We start from the raw sequence: 20,814 nt of genomic DNA, 5'->3' as shown, positions 1-20,814 counted from the left end.
TAAGGATTTTATGTATACAGACATGCATATATATACATATATATATTATATTAATTAAACGTTTGCATTGGTATCATCCCTGTGGCAGGCAACCTGATCTCGATGTATTTGTCTCACGCATTTCGATCGATTGTTGTTGTTCATATATGTATGTGACGCATGGTAATGATGGGGAGGACCTGGACGTAGTACCAGATGCCGTACGCGACCTGGAGTATCTGATCAGGTTCGTCCTGCGAGTAGTAGCCGCCGCCGGGGCAGAAGAAGGCCTGCGGCATCCTGGTGTTACTCCTGTGCGGCTGCTTGTGATGAGACAATATGTTGCGAGCCTGCTGGAGAAGGTCTTTTAGACCATCCAGCAGAAGCTTCGTCTTGGCGTCCCACCACAGGTTGGCGGACTGAAGCTGCTGCAACAGGTTGGCTACCTGCTCCACAAACTGCACCAGCTGCTGGATCTCCTCCCTGTTCTGCCTCTGCTTCTTGGCCTCCTCCACGATGGAAACAGCCAGGCTCACCATCTCCTTGACGTCGGCGGCTGACGACGACGACGCGTAGGCACTCGCTGCTACAGCGCCGACGCCGTTCCTGTTGGTCTTGACGATGAGGATCATGTTGGCGATGTGGAACATCTCCAGGATTTTGGAGATCCGCTGGTCGAGGGCGTCGAACTTATTGGCCTTCTTCTGCGTTCTGAAGACGAGAGACCAAGTCCTCCTCTCCTGGCACGACTCCACGAGCGCCCTCCCGTCGTTGAGGGCCTCGTATAGATCTTGCAGCAGCCTGCTCGTCACAGGATCGGGCGTCCACTGGTTTTGCAGCTCCTTCAGGAGGAGACTAAGAGCATCTCCAGTCACGTTCTCCAAACCGTTCCCAAACGGCGCCGGATTGAATGTTTGGGGGACGTGTTTTGTTCGTGTCGCGTTTGGGGGATGTCGCTCCCCAGCCGCGTTTGGGGAGACGCCGCCCCCAAACATTAAAATACTTTATTTTGTTTTTTTTGCATTTTTATTTTAATAAAGAGAAGAAATATTCCACAAACTAATACATAATTGGGGACGTGGTTTACACGAAGACATAATTTAGAACATGATTTTCCACAAACTAATACATAGTTTGAACCATGGTTGACATAAATATAAAATATTGTAAAATAACTAAACCTAACTAGGCCAGGCATCGAATGTTTCGTGTGTTCGCTGCCAAGAAAGAACACTCGAGGGCACACCCAGTCACCAAACTGGAAAATCCAGCTGGTGAGGGTGCCCCTGTTGGTTCTTCCGAGGAAGAACAACCAGAAACCTCCGTGCATATATTCGCTGCGAAGAAACAACACTCTTCGGTCGTCCTCCTCCTCGGCGTTGTCGCCGTGGTAGTTCCGGCGGCAACGCATCTCGTCGAACACCTTGACGTTCATGTCCCTGTCGCCAAAGTAGGAGAACACGAGCACGAAGCCGGCTTCGAGGCGGTGGTAGCGCGCGAACTTCTCCCAGCCGATGTGGAGGTACATCTTGCCGCGCGCGTCGTAGATCACGTCGACGATCCACCGGCAGCAGCCGCAGTCATCCTCCCGCAGATGCAGCGAGCCCGGGCGCTCGTCGCCGGCGACGAAGTCGGCGAAGGTGTCCGGCAGCCTCTGGATGCCGTGTGGGTCGCCCTTGAGGACGACGATGAACTCGAACAGCACGGGCCCCTCCTCGTCCTGCATGTCCGACGATGAGGACGACGACGGCGTCGCAGGCGACGGCGAGCGTGCAGCTCTACCGCGGCCACGACCACGGCCGCGAGCTCGGCCTCCGCCTCTACTAGCCATGGCGTCGACTCTTGAGATGGTGGCGGCTAGGGTTAGGGAGGGAGGCGCTAGGGTTTGTGTGTGAGATGGACGATGAGAGGTTGCCCTTTTTATAGACCGGAGGGAGGCGGGGGAGCGGTGGCGCTCATTAACGCCGGCACGCAGAGCTAGGCGCGACGAGACGCTTCGCTGCGCCTCTGCGGGAACTGCACCGTCGCTGCGCGTCAATAACTTCCGTCGTGAGGTAGGCAACGGTTAGGTTAAAATTCAATGTGCCGCTGACGGGTCGGCCCCGCCACTCCCCGCCTCGCATTTCGGTGTGTCCGGCGTCCCCGGAGCGTCTCCTGTGGGACGGGGACGGGCTCGGGGCGCCGGACACCGTATCGGGCCGCGCCGCACAAAAAAGGGCTTTAGGGGACGCGGCTGGGAACGTTTTTTTGTCCGACGCGTTCCAAATCCATTGTACTTGCTATAACGGGTCTAATAAAAGCCCACTTACATTCTCTCTCATCTTCTCTCTCCTCCAACTAGACACGAATATATTATTTTAATCTTTATAGCCAGCCAACTAGAATTTATTGTACTTCCTATAACGGGTCTGATGACGACATCCCTACTACAACACTACCTCCGTCATTGATAGATGAAGATGAACCTGCTGTGAAGCTCAAGTCCAATGAAGTTCGGATTGGACCTATTACAAGGGCTCGTGCGAAGCTACTTAAACAACAGGTGAACTTGTTTCTAAACGGTACTTTGATTGATGAGAACTTTATACTGCCTAAGTCCTATTACTTATGTATCATCAGGTATCAAGAGGAGACGAGCATCGCACGAGGAGGAGAGGAGCAGCTGGACATGAAGACGGACGTCAAGATGGACGTGAAGCTGGCCATGGAGCTGGACATGAAGATATCTCATGGACGCGCGAGGGAGGAGCGGGAGGCATGCGCGAGAGGAGAAGAAGACGTCCAGGCCGGTCCAGCACCCGGTCCGACCGGCCGCCAGACCGGCCAACCCGGTCACTGACCCGGTCGACCGGGCGCCAAACCGGACGCGGTTTATCGTACCGGATTAAAACCGGAAATCCTCGCAAATATCCGGTTGCCGCCCGGTTGACCGGACCCCAGACCGGCCCACCCGGTTGCCGCCCGGTTGACCGGACCCCAGACCGGCCGATCCGGTCCCTGGTCCGGTTGACCGGATTCCAGACCGGACCAGTCCGAGTCTGTCTCGACCAGATCTATTCTGGGTCGGTTATTTTCGTACTTTTTCGACCTGAGGTCGTCCTGGACGCCTATATAAGTCCCCAGGACGCCCCCCTAGCTGCTTTAGACCACGTTTAAGATAAACCCTAGTTCTTAGTTGTTTGCTTATGCAAAACTATTGAATCCCTACACCATATTGCTTGATATTGTGTAGATCCTGAAAAAGTCTTGTGTGATCTGCTTGTTCCATTGGGAATTAGACGGTTGCAACTTACCGCTTCGTGGTCGGCGGCTACGTGCGCAAGTGTGTGGAGTTGCGAATATCTTGCAGGGTTGAGAGCTGTTGCATTGGCGACAGGGACCAATCGAGAGATCTCGTTGCGTCATACAAGTTATCATCCACTACATCGTCGTGTTTCTCCGCTGCCATCACCCCGTGATCATCATCACCTCCGTTGCTTACTGAGAAGATCGGGCCACCCCATATCATCTTGGTATCAGATTTCCAGTTTTTCTCGGTAAGCCATCCACAATCCACCCCATAGTTGAGTTGTGAGTGTTTCCTATCCAGAAAAAGCCATAAAAAGTTAGGGTTAGGGTTTGCCATAGCCTTAGATTGCACTAATTTCGAGTTTTAGTTGCTTTTCGTAGTTGTTTTTGCGTATCCTTTTCTTCCATCTAGTATTGTTAGGGTTTGTGTTTCCGCTATCATCTAGAGTCAGTTTTTGTTGCTCCGAGTACACATATCTTACAGTTTGCGTGTTCCCAACCATAGCCACAGCCTTTCGATATCGTGACTAGGAACTTTCCCAAAAGAGACTAGTTTTACCGCTCGACAGGCTGCTCGTTAGGTTCTTGGTGCTTTGCAATTTCTGTTGGCCGTGTTATCAAGGAGTTGTGTCAAAAATATCAAAAAAAAAACAAAAAAAAAAAGCGAAACTAGAAAAGAAGCAAAAAGAGCTACATAGCTGCGTGTGTTATACAAAAGAAAAATAAAAAAAAAAAGAGGAAAAGTGAAGTGCTAGTAGAATCAAGTGAAGGCCTAAGTTTTCTTTCCTGCACCTGTAGTCGAGCAATCTTGTGCCTGTCTCGTTGAGCTTTGCTAGTGTCTCTCTAGTGCATTGCAACCTTTCCTACATATAGTTGCTTTGCCACATTTATCGCCTTGTGTGAGTATCTTTGGTTGTCTACGGTCAGCGCTAGAGCTTGTTATTGGTGCAAATAGGTAGCCCACCTACAGCCCCACATATACCCTGCTTTGTCGTGTGATTGTTCTGATACCCTTGATATTCGCTTCGCTACATCCGTGCACTAGTCCGTCTATCCAAGTTGGTAAGCAATACTAATTCACTTTGGAGCGGTAAGATTTACCTTTTCTTATCAGTTGTTGAGTGAGTTGTGAGAGTACCACCACAGATTTTTGTTTAGTGCACTAACCTACTAACGATGTCTGCTAGTGATAATAAAATTGTTAACCAGGAAAACAAGAGTGCTGCAGATCTCATCACATGGAGGGAGTATGAGGCTCTTCGTAATGAGATGCGACGTGAATTCCGCGCTCAGGATGATGAGCTTAAGGAGACGGTCCAAGCGATCTCCCAAAAGTTGGATGCTACTCATGTGACCGTCACTACAATGCAAGATCAAATGACGGACGTACAACGCAGTCTTTTTGATTTGCGCTTAGCTGTTGAGAATTTGACCGCGCAACAACAACAAGACGATGATGATGATCTTGAACTTCAAGATGACGCACACAATGCTCGTGGTGCGCCACGTGGTAATCGTCCTCGCGGTTGGGCTCCACTTGGCCGCAATGGTCGTGGACATGATGAGGAAGATGGATTGGGTAAGCCCAAGTTTTCTATACCCAAGTTTGAAGGAGGAGCTGATGTTGAAGAATACCTCACTTGGGAGCTCAAGATTGAGAAGTTGTGGAGCTTACATCCACATTATACTGAAGATCGGAAGGTCAAGCTTGCTTCTTCTGAATTTGATGGCTATGCTTTGCGTTGGTGGGATGCTTTTGATGGCTCTGATACCAAGATGATATGGGGTGGCCCGATCTTCTCAGTAAGCAACGGAGGTGATGATGATCACGGGGTGATGGCAGCGGAGAAACACGACGATGTAGTGGATGATAACTTGTATGACGCAACGAGATCTCTCGATTGGTCCTCGTCGCCAATGCAACAGCTCTCAACCCCGCAAGATATTCGCAACTCCACACACTTGCGCACGTAGCCGCCGACCACGAAGCGGTAAGTTGCAACCGTCTAATTCCCAATGGAACAACAGATCACACAAGACTTTTTCAGGATCTACACAATATCAAGCAATATGGTGTAGGGATTCAATAGTTTTGCATAAGCAAACAACTAAGAACTAGGGTTTATCTTAAACGTGGTCTAAAGCAGCTAGGGGGGCGTCCTGGGGACTTATATAGGCGTCCAGGACGACCTCAGGTCGAAAAAGTACGAAAATAACCGACCCAGAATAGATCTGGCCGAGACAGACTCGGACTGGTCCGGTCTGGAATCCGGTCAACCGGACCCCAGACCGGCCCACCCGGTTGCCGCCCGGTAGTTTGTTAGCTCTAAACAAGAACCCATCATGTATGTGATATTTTTCCCATGCTTTACCAAGAGCACATAAGCGATATGGTTCAGCAAAATCATGATCAGTTGCATACAAATCACATAACACCTCTAATCCAGGAATTTTAACATCAAGTTGAGTTAATAGCATATTCTTCCTAGATAGAGCATCAGCAACAATATTATCTTTTCCCTTCTTATGCTTAATAATGTATGGAAAAGACTCAATGAACTCAACCCACTTAGCAAGACGCTTATGCAAAGTAGATTGGGCTTTCAGATATTTCAAAGCTTCATGATCAGAATGTATGATAAATTCTTTTGGCCACAAATAATGTTGCCAAACCTCAAGAACTCTAATTAAAGCATACAATTCTTTATCATAGATAGGATAGTTCAACTTAGCACCAGACAGTTTCTCAGAAAAATATGCAATTGGGCGACCCTCTTGCATCAACACACCACCAATTCCAATACCACTAGCATCACATTCAATCTCAAATTGCTTATTGAAATCAGGAAGTGCAAGTAACGGTGCAGTAAGTTAACAATCTCTTTAGTTCATCAAAAGCATGATCTTGGGCGACGCCCCACTCAAAAACAACACCATTTTTAGTCAATTCATTCAAAGGTGCAGCAACTGTACTAAAATTGGGCACAAAACGTCTATAAAACCTAGCAAGACCATAAAAGCTTCTTACTTGACTCACATTCATGGGAGTAGGCCAATTTTGAATAGCTTCAATCTTAGACACATCTACTTCTACTCCATGCTTAGAGACAACGTAACCTAGAAATATGACCTTATCTTTGCAAAATGTGCACTTCTCAAGATTACCATAGAGTTTATTATCACGCAACACTTGCAAACCATGTCGAATATGCATAGTATGATCAGATTCATTGCGGCTGTAGATTAATATGTCATCAAAGTACACAACCACAAATTTGCCAATAAAATCACGCAAAACATGGTTCATCAGTCTCATGAAAGTGCTAGGTGCATTAGTCAAACCAAAAGGCATTACTAACCACTCATATAAACCAAATTTTGTTTTAAAGGCTGTTTTCCACTCATCCCCTTCTTTCATCCTAATTTGATGATAACCACTACGCAAATCAATTTTAGAGAACACAGCAGCACCACTCAATTCATCTAGCATATCCTCTAAACGGGGAATAGGGTGACGATATCGAATAGTAATGTTGTTTATAGCTCTACAATCTACGCACATACGCCATGTACCATCTTTCTTAGGAACTAGAATAACAGGAACAGCACAAGGACTAAGGCTTATGCGGATATAACCTTTGTCGAGTAGCGCTTGTACTTGCTTCTGTATCTCCTTCGTTTCTTCGGGGTTCGTTCTATATGGTGCCCGATTGGGTAGCGAAGCTCCGGGAATCAAGTCAATTTGATGCTCAATACCTCGCAACGGTGGAAGTCCTGCAGGTACCTCATCCGGAAACACGTCGCCAAATTCCTGCAAAACATTAGAAACACCAAGAGGAAGAGGGGTCATGTCGTTAGAAACCAAAACCGTACCCTTGTACAAAAGCACAAGAGGCATGGCTGTAGGATCCTCACTAAATTCTCTCATGTCTTCTTTGGTGGCTAATGAGACTAAGGAATTCACTCTCTCACTTTTCGTTATATCACTCACAACATTACAATTCGCTCGCCTATCTAAAGAAGCATCTTCTAAATTCACTTCAACTTTCTGACGAGATTCATTGACAATTTGTTGTGGTGTCATAGGCTGTAAGTTGATTTTCTTGCCCTTGAACTCCAAGTGATATGTATTAGCTCGGCCATTGTGTTGCACAGAACGGTCATAGAGCCAAGGCCGACCCAATAATAGGTGACACACCGTCATAGGAACGACATCAAAGTCAATACAATCCTTATACGGTCCAATAGCAAATTCAACACGCACCATGTGGTTTACCTTCATCTCACCATTGTCGCTCAACCACTGAATATAGTATGGATGCGGGTGCGGTAGATACTTCAACTTCATCTTGGTACACAACTCCTTGCTTGCTAAATTGCGGCAACTCCCGCCATCAATAATGACCTTGCAAGCCTTGTCAGGACCAACTAAAGCTTTTGTTTGGAACAAATTGCAGCGCTGAGTAGATGCACTAGGCAACACATTAAGAGCACGCTGCGACACAACAATGGTGCGAGCATCAGACGGGTATGCATCTTCACCATCAGTGTCATAGTCATCATCTTCTGGAGCATTAGGATCAACATCATCTCCAGTCTCATACTCATTGTCCTCATTGATAATCATAACTTTGCGGTTAGGACAATCTCTCTTGAAGTGACCTTTGCCACCACATGTATGACAAAGCATATCGCGATTGCGCGCAAGTAGACACATTAGAGCCACTCGTACTTGCAGCAGATTCGGACTTCTTTGTGTTAGACACATTGGAGACCGGCTTACTAGGCGTAGTAGAGTAAGGGGCGGAGCGCGTCGAAGGCGCCGTTGCCGTAGATGGGGCCGCGCGTGGTGTGAAACGCCCAGCTCCTGTAGCTCGTCCTTTGATCTTTGCTTCGTCAGCCAACTGTGATTCAGCTTCTCTTGCATGATGTAACAATTGATTCATATTGGTGTAGTGGACAGATTTTCTAAAATGTCACACTTTATTGCCTGCCACAAAAGCGACGATGCGTCGCATATTGCTAACCTGTTTTTCAGGGAGGTTGTGCGACTACATGGAGTCCCGAAGACTATTGTTTCTGATCGTGACGTGAAGTTTATGAGCTACTTCTGGAAGACGCTGTGGAGAAAGCTGGGGACGAAGCTGCTTTTCAGCACTACTTGTCATCCTCAAACTGATGGTCAAACTGAAGTGGTGAATAGAACATTGTCACAACTGTTGAGATCCATGATCAAGAAGAACCTGAAGGAGTGGGAAGAGTGTTTGCCACATGTGGAGTTTGCTTACAACAGGGCGGTACACTCTACCACGGAGCTGTGTCCTTTTGAGGTGGTGTATGGTTTCAAACCCATTACTCCACTTGACTTGTTGCCTTTGCCCATACATGAGAGAGTTAATATGGAGGCATCCAAGAGGGCAGATTTTGTGCGTAAGATCCATGTGAAGACTAAAGAGTTGATAGAGAAGAAAGGCAAGAGCAATGCTGCAAGGATGAACAAGAAGCACAAAGAGATGTTGTTCAAGCCTGGTGATATGGTCTGGGTACATTTTCGCAAGGATAGGTTCCCGAAGCTGCGGAAGTCTAAGTTGAAGCCTCGTGGTGTTGGTCCTTACAAAGTGCTTGCTAAGATCAATGATAATGCATACTCGATAGATCTTCCAGTTGATGAGTTTGGTGTCAGTAATTCTTTCAATGTTGCTGATTTGACACCATATGACGGAGAAGACCTTGGAGCGTCGGGGTCGACGCCTTTTGAAGGGGGGGGAGATGATGAGGACATCCCTACTACAACACTACCTCCGTCATTGATAGATGAAGATGAACCTGCTGTGAAGCTCAAGTCCAATGAAGTTCGGATTGGACCTATTACAAGGGCTCGTGCGAAGCTACTTAAACAACAGGTGAACTTGTTTCTAAACGGTACTTTGATTGATGAGAACTTTATACTGCCTAAGTCCTATTACTTATGTATCATCAGGTATCAAGAGGAGACGAGCATCGCACGAGGAGGAGAGGAGCAGCTGGACATGAAGACGGACGTCAAGATGGACGTGAAGCTGGACATGGAGCTGGACATGAAGATATCTCATGGACGCGCGAGGGAGGAGCGGGAGGCATGCGCGAGAGGAGAAGAAGACGTCCAGGCCGGTCCAGCACCCGGTCCGACCGGCCGCCAGACCGGCCAACCCGGTCACTAACCCGGTCGACCGGGCGCCAAACCGGACGCGGTTTATCGTACCGGATTAAAACCGGAAATCCTCGCAAATATCCGGTTGCCGCCCGGTTGACCGGACCCCAGACCGGCCCACCCGGTTGCCGCCCGGTTGACCGGACCCCAGACCGGCCGATCCGGTCCCTGGTCCGGTTGACCGGATTCCAGACCGGACCAGTCCGAGTCTGTCTCGACCAGATCTATTCTGGGTCGGTTATTTTCGTACTTTTTCGACCTGAGGTCGTCCGGACGCCTATATAAGTGCCCAGGACGCCCCCTAGCTGCTTTAGACCACGTTTAAGATAAACCCTAGTTCTTAGTTGTTTGCTTATGCAAAACTATTGAATCCCTACACCATATTGCTTGATATTGTGTAGATCCTGAAAAAGTCTTGTGTGATCTGCTGTTCCATTGGGAATTAGACGGTTGCAACTTACCGCTTCGTGGTCGGCGGCTACGTGCGCAAGTGTGTGGAGTTGCGAATATCTTGCAGGGTTGAGAGCTGTTGCATTGGCGACAGGGACCAATCGAGAGATCTCGTTGCGTCATACAAGTTATCATCCACTACATCGTCGTGTTTCTCCGCTGCCATCACCCCGTGATCATCATCACCTCCGTTGCTTACTGAGAAGATCGGGCCACCCCATATCAGGGTCTAATAAGAACATTCACATATAGCATAGACATGTCACTTGCGTCAACCAAGGTTTGCTGCCTTAAAAAAAATCACTAGGCCTTACTAGAGCTCAGTAGAGTAATATTGTACTCAGCAGATCCTTTCAAATAGAAACAATGCAAGTCCCCCGATAAACTAATATTATACTGTGAATTTTAACAAAATCTACCACTCAACTTACCGATGAACCTTCTCAGAGATCGAGATATCTTCGCTCACACCCCTGGTGGGTTGGATCGCTTTGCTTCTTGCAAGCACAAGCACTGGCAAGCTATTTATTTATACTAGCACATGAGTAGACCTGCAAGGGGATTATCTTTCTGTGTTAGTTATAGTTGTTGTAAATATGAAGACCTATGTTGGTGAGGAAAGCTGAAAAACAGCATGTCTCACTTTACTAGACACAAATGTATCCTTCATTGTTTCATGTTGTTTGCACAAATACTGACCTATTATTTGTTATGGTCTCTCAATTTTCTTGTCCTTTCATAGGCAGAATTTTTTATGTGCTTCAGTGGCATGCAGTTTTTTTTTGAGATAACAACTGATGGAATTCAACCATGGCGAAACCGATTACAAACGACTCCACAAAAAAAGGAAAATACAATATGGACCCAGAAGACCACACACAGTACTCCCAAATCGCAATCAAGCCCATCGTCCTCATCGTCACCACCCAAGTACAGAGACCGAATCCGGAAGCCGCCCGTCTTCAGACACCATCGAGTCACCGCCGCCACCTTCGCCACATTGGGCTTTGAACACCGCAGGAGTGCCCACCCCGAGGGGTGAGAGCTAATAATCTTTTCCAGACCATCGGGCAGGCGGGAGCTGGTGGAGACCAAGAAGAACCTCCAATCCACGGACCCCGAGCAGTAGGTCCCAACCATCGACGCCACGTCGAGCCACCTCCTCCCTTCGCCACCATGGCCGGCCGGAGGAAGCTTCACGACGCGACAGTCGCATCTAAAAAAAGAGACCCTAAAAACCCTAACGAGGAAGGCAATTGTACCGTCCCCTTCCACTCCCGCGCCACCACGGCCGGCCGAGGTGAAGACAGTAGCAACAACAGCCCTTCGACTCCCAAAGCTCCACGGCAGAGTCGACAGACGACCATGCCCGGAGAGACCACCCTCCCCAGATCCACCGATCTGAGAGGAAACCAGGCCACCAGCTCGCTGGCGCCGCCACACGTGGACTTGCCGAGATGGGGACCGAGCTCCAGCACCCTTATTCTGACGCGATGCCGCCTCCACCATCTCGGCAGCGCCTCTCGAAACCCTAGGGGCCCTCACCACCGGCGATCCGAAGATCCGCCGCCAGTAGGGTGATCCCATCGCGCAGGAAGCCGGTCCACCACCGTGGAGACGTCCACGTCGCCGCACACCCGCGGCACCTCGATGCCGGAGCCGCCGGAGACGCACGCCGCCGCCGCCATGGAAGCCGCCACCGCGCGAGGGACGAAGCCCCCGCCGCCGCCGTCGCCGCCAGGGCTTTGCCCTGCGGGTCTTTCGGCGGCGGCGAGGAGGAGGGGGCGAGGAGGGAGGTGGCAGGCGGCCGGCGGCGGGGATCGGCATGCAGTTGTTATAGGAAGGCTTAGTTACTTGTCCTATGAACCCTTTTGGTAGGTTGTCCAATGAAATGAATATTCCTGCATATAAAATTGGAAGCAATGTTTATGTTGTTGTATAATACTTTGGAATGGTAGGAAATATATTATTTGTGAAGTATATCATTCTTTATCCTGGTGTGACAAGTGTATTATTTTGCACATATCTGAAGGAATGACTGGTTTTGTGGTGCCATGAACTTCCTTTTGTCACAATATAATGTTCCAACAGACTGACAACTATGTGCAGTTTCACCCTTTTCCAGAGGAATTCGTTGTTCAGGTAATTTGCATCTTGTCGAAAACCGTTTTGGGTCAACAGAGGCTGCACAGTTAAACCGTTTTGCTGGACAGGCTCTTCTTGTGAAAGCATCGATTGAATTCTTGCTCAAAGTATGGAGCTTCAAATACGGGACAAAGGTATTCAGTAAACTAACCCAATCATAAGATGTTACTATTCTACCTAATTTCCTTGTCAAAATGAAAAGCTTAAATTGATGTAGATTAATTTTGCTGACAATATTATTCTTGAGATGGGTGAAGCTAGGGCTAGAACAATGACAACTGGTGATGCTGGGATGGTGATTTTAACTGCCTCCCGTGTCCTTGGAAAGTGCATAGATGCTGAAAAGTTGAGGCCCTTGCAGAGTGGGAAGTTGAGGCTCTTGAACAAGTGGTGATTTTTACCGCCTCGCGTATTGACAACCAAATGGCTATCAAAACGGGCTGCTGCAAACTTTGATCAAGCGCACCTGTTAAATCCTTTCTTGCAACTCTTTTTTGGAAGATTAATGTGATACGTGTGATCAATCATGTAGTAGACTTTGCTTTGGTTATGACAGATCACAATAAAGTATCTCATGACTTATTTTTGAGGGAAAAGTATCTCATGACTTTGATTTGGTTATGAGAGATCAAAATAAAGTAACTCGTGAAATAGCACATGCAGCTAGAGTCTCAGAGATTCTTAGCTGTTATCTGAAAATGTACAATTATTTTTCATAGAATGTTTTTGGGCTATTAATACACCGAAGTTAATTACTTTACAGGTAGGTTACCAGAGACACAAGCAAGTGCTTCTGCCTATGTAATGAACCTGCCAAACTTTTTTGTACTAAGACCATATGTTTGTATATCTTCTCTGCTCATTCTGGTTTCAAAATGTTTGGTCATTAGAGACTGCCTGTTGTGTATAACTATTCTACCTTAATTTAGTGTTGTAATGTATAATTATTAGCCCACCTTAATTTAAATTCTTTCACAAAGTTTATCCATATTTGCTTGCCCGCCGCGGAAAGCCGCTTTCCTACCTAGTATGCATACAATTTTAGGGACAGGAAATAAGCTTAGAATGACATTGTTACATGTATGGATGCATCTGATGACAACAACGCTCACATTATCAGGAATCTTTTACTTCAAAAAGTAAAATGTGTTACCTCTCTAAGCATGAATTAAAAAGTAAAATGTGTTATCTCTATAAGCATGAATGTGACAGACAATCAGTCTTTACCATCCACTTTATCTCTACGAGATCTTCAAATTAGACTCATATTATTATGATAAAATTCTGTTCAATCAATGTTGCCTGGAGAGTACACAATATTTTGCTGCAGTATGGTCTGGGATCGAGCCTCCCATTGGAGATTCATCAGGTGTTATAGAATGATTTAAGGACGCGGCTAATTCCTGGGCGACCAGGAATTAGCTTAATTCCCGGTCAACCATGTTTCATGTGTAATTCACGTGTAATTGGGCCCCAGGAATTAGCCGCGTCCTTAAATAATTCTATAACACCTGATGAATCTCGTGTAATTCTCGTATGCACGAATCACGATGCAAATCTAATGGTTGCCGAATTGATCTGGCTCTAACTTAGTTCCCGGCTAACCGGGAGTTAGCAATCCGATTTATTTAATGCGATGGTTTCTCAGATTTGTACCAACGTTCTGTAATCTGACAATGATTGAAAAGTTTTATCACATTTATTTATACATACCGTAGAAATTGCTATGGCCATATACTGATTTTGCTTAAATATTTTTGGTGCTTTGGACTGAAATTGAAGAACAAAGTTAGGGATAACCAATAATGGGTTGTACCTACATCCTGATCTGCTGTAGGTGGAGTGCAATTCAGATCTGCAATTGAGGTCGAAAAAAATGCTGCCATGGTGTACTCCGTAGATGGCAGGTCACTTATCTTGTTTTTTCAGTGATGTTACAGGGTTGATTGGCCGGAGCCGGAGACGAACATGGCGGAGGTGAGCAGCAACAATTTATCGGCGGAAGGAGCCTGGAGCAACTGGAGCGGAGCTGTGCATGGAGATCGAGGGGATCCTGGCGTCCTAGGCAGCGAGGAAGAGGATCGAGAAGCAGCTCCCACGTGCTCACGGGCAACGAGGAAGAGGATCGAGCAGAGTTGTGTGTGTTGGGGATCCTGGCGACATGGGGATCAAGGGGGCCAAGGATCGAGGGCAGCGACGACCTCGGGAGGAGAAGAAGCAGCTCCCAAGTGTGGAGGCCAAGGGCAGCACTGGCGACCTGGGAGGGGGAGAAGCAGCGACGACCTGGGGAGTGCTACTCCTGGGCGAGGGATCATGGAGGCCTGGGCGCAAGGTGGAGTCTCCGGCGGTAGGCGAGGGCGCAGGGCGATCGGAATCTAGGAATAGCGATTCTAAATCTAGGAAGGTACCGATACAAAATCTAGGAAGAGCAATGTTGTCGGACGCGGCGTTTTGGGTCATACTACCAGATGATCATACTATTAGGACCGTCCATTATTGCGTCGCGATCGGTGCTGTCAGGTTTTGTCAGGCAGACGCGCAGCGCAGAAAATGGGTTATACAGACGACCGGAACGCACTGTGCGCGGGTACGTATGCCAATAAATGAGGCAGGCAAGCGCCGCCTTCGGCGACTTGACGGCCATTTTCTTGATCCGCTCGAACCGGAAATCGCCTGGATTTCTGGACTGGCGGTCCAAGATTTTGCTTCCCCTTTTGTTAGGTTTTACTGGGTGAAGTTGGAAGGGGTCGACGAGGACTGAGCAGCTGGAAAAAAATTAGGCGACCGGGGTGGCCACGGCGGAGCGTCATCGCCGGACACTGCTGGAGGATTGAGCCATGGATTTCCCTCTAGGTTCGGTGGAAAGGTTAGTAGCTCCCTCCGACCGCATCTCCATTGTTGTGCCTAGGGTTAGGGTGCCTGGATCAAGATTTCTGACTACGGGAACTTCTCTTCTCCCCCTTAAGGTTAGAGTTCGGAGACTCCTCCGAAGTTGCTGCCTATGTGGATCCTGGCTATGTGGCCCGTATAGAGGCGGAAGGGGTGGTTAGTGTTGTGGCGGCCGTCCACGACGTGACTGGAGATGACGAGGCTGATAGCGTCACGGCAGTGAAGCAACGCCAAATAAATTGCTCGGGCGCAGAGAGCGCCGGCGAGGTTGGGGACGAAACACGGTCGGTGGCGTGCATAAATTCCAGAGTTGGTCTGAACAGGAAGAGGAGGATTTGTGAGGAAGACATGCAAGCAGATTCGGATCAGTCAACTCTGAAAAGTGAACCCAGAAGCTCCGGGATGGATTAAGCGGTAAATTCGTGCCTAACTTTCTATGAAGAGTTTGATGATTTACAGAATTCAACTAGTTTGCGTACTGCATTTGTTGGCTGGGCCATCCGGTCTTGTTTGTTCAAACTAAAAAATCAATGACCAAAGCACTGCTTCCATTACTATTTCCCGAGTTCAGTGATTTTAATTTCCAGATAAGATGTCATTTACATATTGTCTGAAATTTGTTTTCAAAAACCAGTACTGGGCGCTGCAGTAACGAAAGTAGGCATGTGATTAACCAGGAAAACATGTAGCGGTCAGACTTATTTTAGATGCCTGAATCCAAAGGTGCAAAATAATTTGCATTGCGCTACCCTTTCCCTATTGTGCTATGCAGAGTTTGGTTTTACGTGTATGCAAAATGATGAGCAGCTGCTTACTTATTTAGTGAGAGAAAATGATACAGGGCAAACCGGCAGGGGAGAACACCAGTTCATTCCGTTGTGAGCGCCCGGCAATGATCCGATTGCTGCGGACCGACGACAATGGTTGGTACATAACTGAGCAGCGGGTGCGACACAATCACTCACTCTCTGTCACGTCTGTGGAAAAGGTGTGTACTGGCCGTCGCACAAACACATATATGTATACACCAAGGGTGTGGTCAGACAACTTAGGGAGAACAACATTAATATTTGGAATGTGTACAACATTATTGGCAGCTTCTTTGGAGGCGTCGGGACTGTGCCGTTCACGAAGAGGGCATTGGAATATCTATGTGGTCGGATAAGCAAAGAGCAAGCAAATGATGACGTGAACAAGACAAGTATTTGCTGAGATTAGATCAAAGGATCGAGAGTTCACTTATAGAGTTCTGGCAGATTCAGATAGTTGAATAAAGAATCTGATGTGGGCAAATGGTTCAAGCCGTATGTAGTACAAGTATTTTGGTGATGTAGTCACATTTGACACAACATACAGAACACATCTTTATGACATGCCATTTGGGTTTTTTGTGGGGTGAACAACCATTTCTCGAACATAATCCTGGGAGGTGTATTGCTCAGGGATGAGCAGATAGAAAGTTTCGAGTGGGCCGTCTCAGAGTTTGTCCGGTGATGTGTGGTACTGGTAATGCACTTAAAACAATGCTAACAGGTAGCTTTCAGTGGTGTACACAACTATATTCTGATTTTAGCACTTCATTACTTACTGAAAACCCTTGGTCTGAGTTATTTTCCACCTGGCAAATGCAGATCAGTACAGGGCCATGGAGTTGGCAATGAGGAATGCTTTGCCTGGCATGGTGCACAGATGGTGCAAATGGCATGTGCTTAAGAAGACGAAGGAGTGCTTGGGTCCTTTGTATGGCAAGAAGAGCGAGTTCAGGTTTGATTTCCACAAGGTCGTTAACCACATGCTGACGGAAGATGAATTCGAAACGGCGTGGGCCATGCTGATAGAAAAATACAACCTGAAGACACACCCATTCATGACACAGATTTGTGAGGTGTGCCGGAAATGGGCGAAACCATATTTCAAAGGTTTTTTCTGTGCTAAAATGACTAGCACTCAACGCAGTGAGAGTGCCAACATGATGCTCAAAAGCTATGTGCCGCCTGGGTGTGCGATGAACATGTTTGTGAGGCACTACATGAGGTTGCAGCATGACCACGAGAAGGATGAAGGTATCAGGAGAAGAGGGAAAAAAAGTGGTCAACATTCTATTATCAATGTTTCCGTGGAGGGAATTGTGGATGTGTTTGCTTACCTATCTTCGCCAGACTTACATTTTCTTTTTTTCTTTTATTTTTCCATAAGAAAAGGCTGTGCAGTGCTGCATGTAAACCTATCGATAGAGGAGCATGCAAGCAAAGTCTACACACATGCTATGTTTCGAGCAGTTCGGGAAGAATTATCACGTTGAGGGGGTGGAAAAAGGGAAACATTATGTAGCTAAGCACACCAAGGCACACAAGAGAGAGAAGTGGAACAGGGTTGAATTTCAGGTGAAGATGGTTGACGGTGGGGAATTTTTTGAGCGTGAATGTGGTTCGAGCACATGGGGATTGTCTGCTGCCATACAATTAAGGTATTCAACAAGTTGTGTTAGTGCCTGTGAGGGAATCTGTTTTGTTAAATGTCTGGACTGAGGTAATCTTACTGGCGGCGTTCACTGACTTATTCCTATTTTCAGGTTATGGACTACCTGAGAATCGATGAAATACCTCAGCGGCACATCGTAAAAGAGATGGACTAAGGATGCCTGGGATGTTTTGCCGGATCACCTGCAAGTTTACCAGAACGACCACGCCTCGAGCAGATCGTTCACTTACAGACATTTTTCAGTGTACAAGAAAGCATTGGAGCTACTGAGGCTATGTGATGCTAGTGTTGTGGCGGTCTTACTAAGCGCACACGCTTCTGCACAATTCGCAAGTGCAGCGCTCATAAAAGGACAACATGTCCGCAGCGCGGGGACGCTCCGAAGCTGCCAAGGAGGGTGACGAAATGCACAAACTGTAGTTTGCCTAGGCACCGAAGGGTGAGCTGCGCCAAACATGCTGATGCCATGCTGGCATGACATGTGTAATTTTCTGTTTTATGTTTTTCTGCAGAATCATGGGATTACGGTTGGAATATGTGTATCTGTTTGGAATTTTTTATTTTCTATGATATTTAATATTTAGATTTTCCGTATTGCTGGTAAACATAGTTTCTGCATAGAATGCTGTGCCCATGAAAAAACTGTGTACGTGGTCAGTACTGTTAGGTGCATGCCAAATTATTTTTTGTGGGTAATGCGAGACAGAAATAAGTTCTTTGACTGGACGGTCAAACTAAGCAGACCTGCTTTGGGGCAGCAGTGGGTGAGCTCTGCTGAATGGTCAGTTGATTCCAATTTGATTCTTAGGGAAACTACCTATACCCTCTTAATTTAATGAGTGAGGTAGTGCTGCATGAACAATGCGTTTGGTTGGGAACCGATTTGAAATCCGAACAACAAATGCTCTTGGAGGGAAAATGGAGAAGGCTTGTGCTATAAAAATGGTAGCGCTGGATAGGGTACTAGGCACCAAGGAAATACAGTTTGACACGCTCGAGCTCTACACCAAACCCAGCAGAAGGAAGATGGCTCCCAAAGTGAGCAGCACCACCATTGCTCTGCTAGGCTCCTTGGGTGATCGATGTGCACAGCTGGGAGGGAGGAGGACGAAGGAAGAAGATGTGTGCGGTGGATGGCCGGCCAGTTCATTAAATGAGGTTGGAGGACAAGGTCTAGAATTCTCCGGCACGGTCCAAAATAACACGATGGATCTAGTTCTGTTTTGTCTTTGCCGTCTGACTGGTCCAAGACCTTGCATGCATATGTGGGCCCAAGAACTGTGCAATATGCCTGCTGCCTGATGAATACATCCTTCAATACAACAGATACGCATTGATCCAGTGGCAGTTGCATGGTCCAGATAGTGAGACCATCTGGACGCACGACCCGAAACTGATTTCCGAATGTTGTCTTATTTGTTGTTTTCACGTGGTCGGAACCAGTCTCCCAACGTCTTACGTATCTGGACGGAGGGAGTAGTAAAGATTTTATGAATTTCCAAAACACTAAAGCACTGACATTGTTGTGGAGATCGAAACTGGCGTACACATAATCAAAAGCGCCAATTAATATGACTGCTTCAATCAGCAGAATTTGTGCAATTGACCGATCTAGACACGGAGACCGGAACCCCTGAACCTGGCCTCAGTGACGGCGTCGATCCTCCCTGCAGTCTCCGGCGACAGATGGTTCACCCAGTCAGCGACCACTCCGCGGCGAAAAAACGAGCTGTTCTCCACAGCGCCGAACGCGAGCTCCGTCTTGCCGCCCTTGGTCGCTTCGAGCCCGGTCATGTTCTCGAACGAGCAGAGCTTGACGATGGCGTCCACCACGCCGTCTTCTTCCTCCTCCACACTGAACTGGCATCCGACGAACTCCGCCAGCCTCCGCACGTGTGCCGCAGGGTCCCGACTCATCTCTTCGTACCTGAAGAAGAGCACCTGCTCGGGGTGCGCCAGGTGCGCGTGCCAGTACCCGAGGACATGGTCCCAGTACGGCCCGAACGGCGACACGCCGTCGCAGAAGAAACCGGCGGCGGCCTCGACCGAGAGCGGCTCCAGCCCGTCCCTGACCCTGAACTTGTTCGCAAAGCTCCACTGCGAGATCAGGTGGTCCTTGGGGTCGCGGCAGACGTAGACGATCTTGCAGCCCGACGCCAGGACGGACCTCGGCAGCGACGCGAACGGGACATGCGTGGCGAAGAGTCTCGGGTCCGGCAGCTCGTCGAGGTCCGGGATCCTGTTCCCCGTGTAGAGCTGGTAGTCGAAGAACTTGATGCACTCGTGCGGGCCGAGGGAGTTGAACGGGTGGTCGGGGGAGCCCACGGGGTGCTCCCTCCGGTGCACGGTGGAGTAGAGCAGTGCTTTGATCCACGTTGTGCCGGACTTGGGCAGCGTGGCGACGACGACGTCCGAGGGGCGCGCGGCGAAGCATGCGTCGGCGACCATTGTGCCGACCATTGGAGCCTGGCTGGCGTGCCAGCCGTTTTCATGGCGGTAGAGCTGGTAATTCGAGAGGGCTGGGGAGCACGGCCAGGAGGACACCAGCTTGGTGAACCTCTGGTAGAGCTCTTCGCTGGTTTCGGCATGGCCTCCTTGTGGGAGATAGGTTCCGGCGGAGGATGACATTGTGTAGCAGAGAGCGTGCGATCAAGGTATAGTACTCTCTCGGCGTGGATAGGTTCCGGCGGAGGATGAGTACTCTCTCGGCAAAACCACTTTGTGTGGCACTGAAAGATTGCAATAATGCGGAATATGATTGGTACTCCCTCCGTCTCAGTTTACTAGTCTTCCCCGTATCCCTAGGTCGCCAATTTAACCTATATAATTTAAAGTATATAATACAAAAATTATATCATTAGAAAATAGAACATCTAAACTTTCTAATGATATAATTTTTACGACATATAACTAATGCTAACTTGATTAAATTTGCGACCTAGGGTTACATGCACGTCTAATAAACTGTGAGAGAGGGAGTAGGAATTGAACAATACTTCCACGTGGAAACAGATGCTGGTTGGCAGTTGGTGCCAATAATGCTGGCACGGTATTATGCAAGACACACCTTTTTTTTTGGAAATGGATGCTACCACGCACCACACAGCATCTACATATCCGACAATGAATAAAAATCATGCCAACATGGCATTGTGTCCTGAAAACACGAAAACCCCTCGTTTCGCATAAACTTTGTCATTCCTGCCACCGACGTCGCCATGACGCCATACAACGTCACCTCCCTGCACGCGTCCATCGTTACACGCAGGTCGTCGAGACCCCGCTATACCTTGCCGCCGAGACTCGTCGTTGTAGCCAAGGGCTACGACGCCCACGAGCGCCGCCGTCAATGGTGGCCTCCCCCAAATCCGAGGTTTCCTCCGGAAACAATG

The 20,814-nt window shown here is 48.0% G+C and overlaps 2 protein-coding genes and 1 pseudogene across 2 annotated transcripts; 1 reads left to right on the top strand and 2 right to left on the bottom strand.

The window, feature by feature from the left end:
* Positions 1-42: 42 nt before the first annotated feature.
* On the bottom strand, positions 43-11,595 carry LOC124664520. Its single transcript, XM_047202023.1, has 2 exons — positions 11,453-11,595; positions 43-834 (listed from the first exon to the last, which is right to left on the bottom strand). The coding sequence occupies exons 1-2, from the start codon at positions 11,593-11,595 to the stop codon at positions 141-143; spliced, it is 837 nt and encodes a 278-aa protein (XP_047057979.1). The 3' UTR covers positions 43-140.
* A 4,178-nt stretch (positions 11,596-15,773) lies between these two features.
* On the top strand, positions 15,774-17,576 carry LOC124664519 (annotated as a pseudogene).
* A 1,457-nt stretch (positions 17,577-19,033) lies between these two features.
* LOC124664518 (cytosolic sulfotransferase 8-like) lies at positions 19,034-20,065 on the bottom strand (the record flags this gene model as incomplete). The annotated part of the gene is made up of 1 exon (XM_047202022.1): positions 19,034-20,065. A coding segment is annotated over one exon (1,032 nt), but the record flags the coding sequence as incomplete, so codon positions are not given.
* Positions 20,066-20,814: the final 749 nt, after the last annotated feature.

Source organism: Lolium rigidum, chromosome 6 (genome assembly GCF_022539505.1).
Source record: "Lolium rigidum isolate FL_2022 chromosome 6, APGP_CSIRO_Lrig_0.1, whole genome shotgun sequence".
NCBI classification, from domain to species: Eukaryota; Viridiplantae; Streptophyta; class Magnoliopsida; order Poales; family Poaceae; genus Lolium; species Lolium rigidum.
The sequence above is the reverse complement of the archived record's forward strand: the minus strand, read 5'-3'. Positions and strand labels throughout refer to the sequence as shown.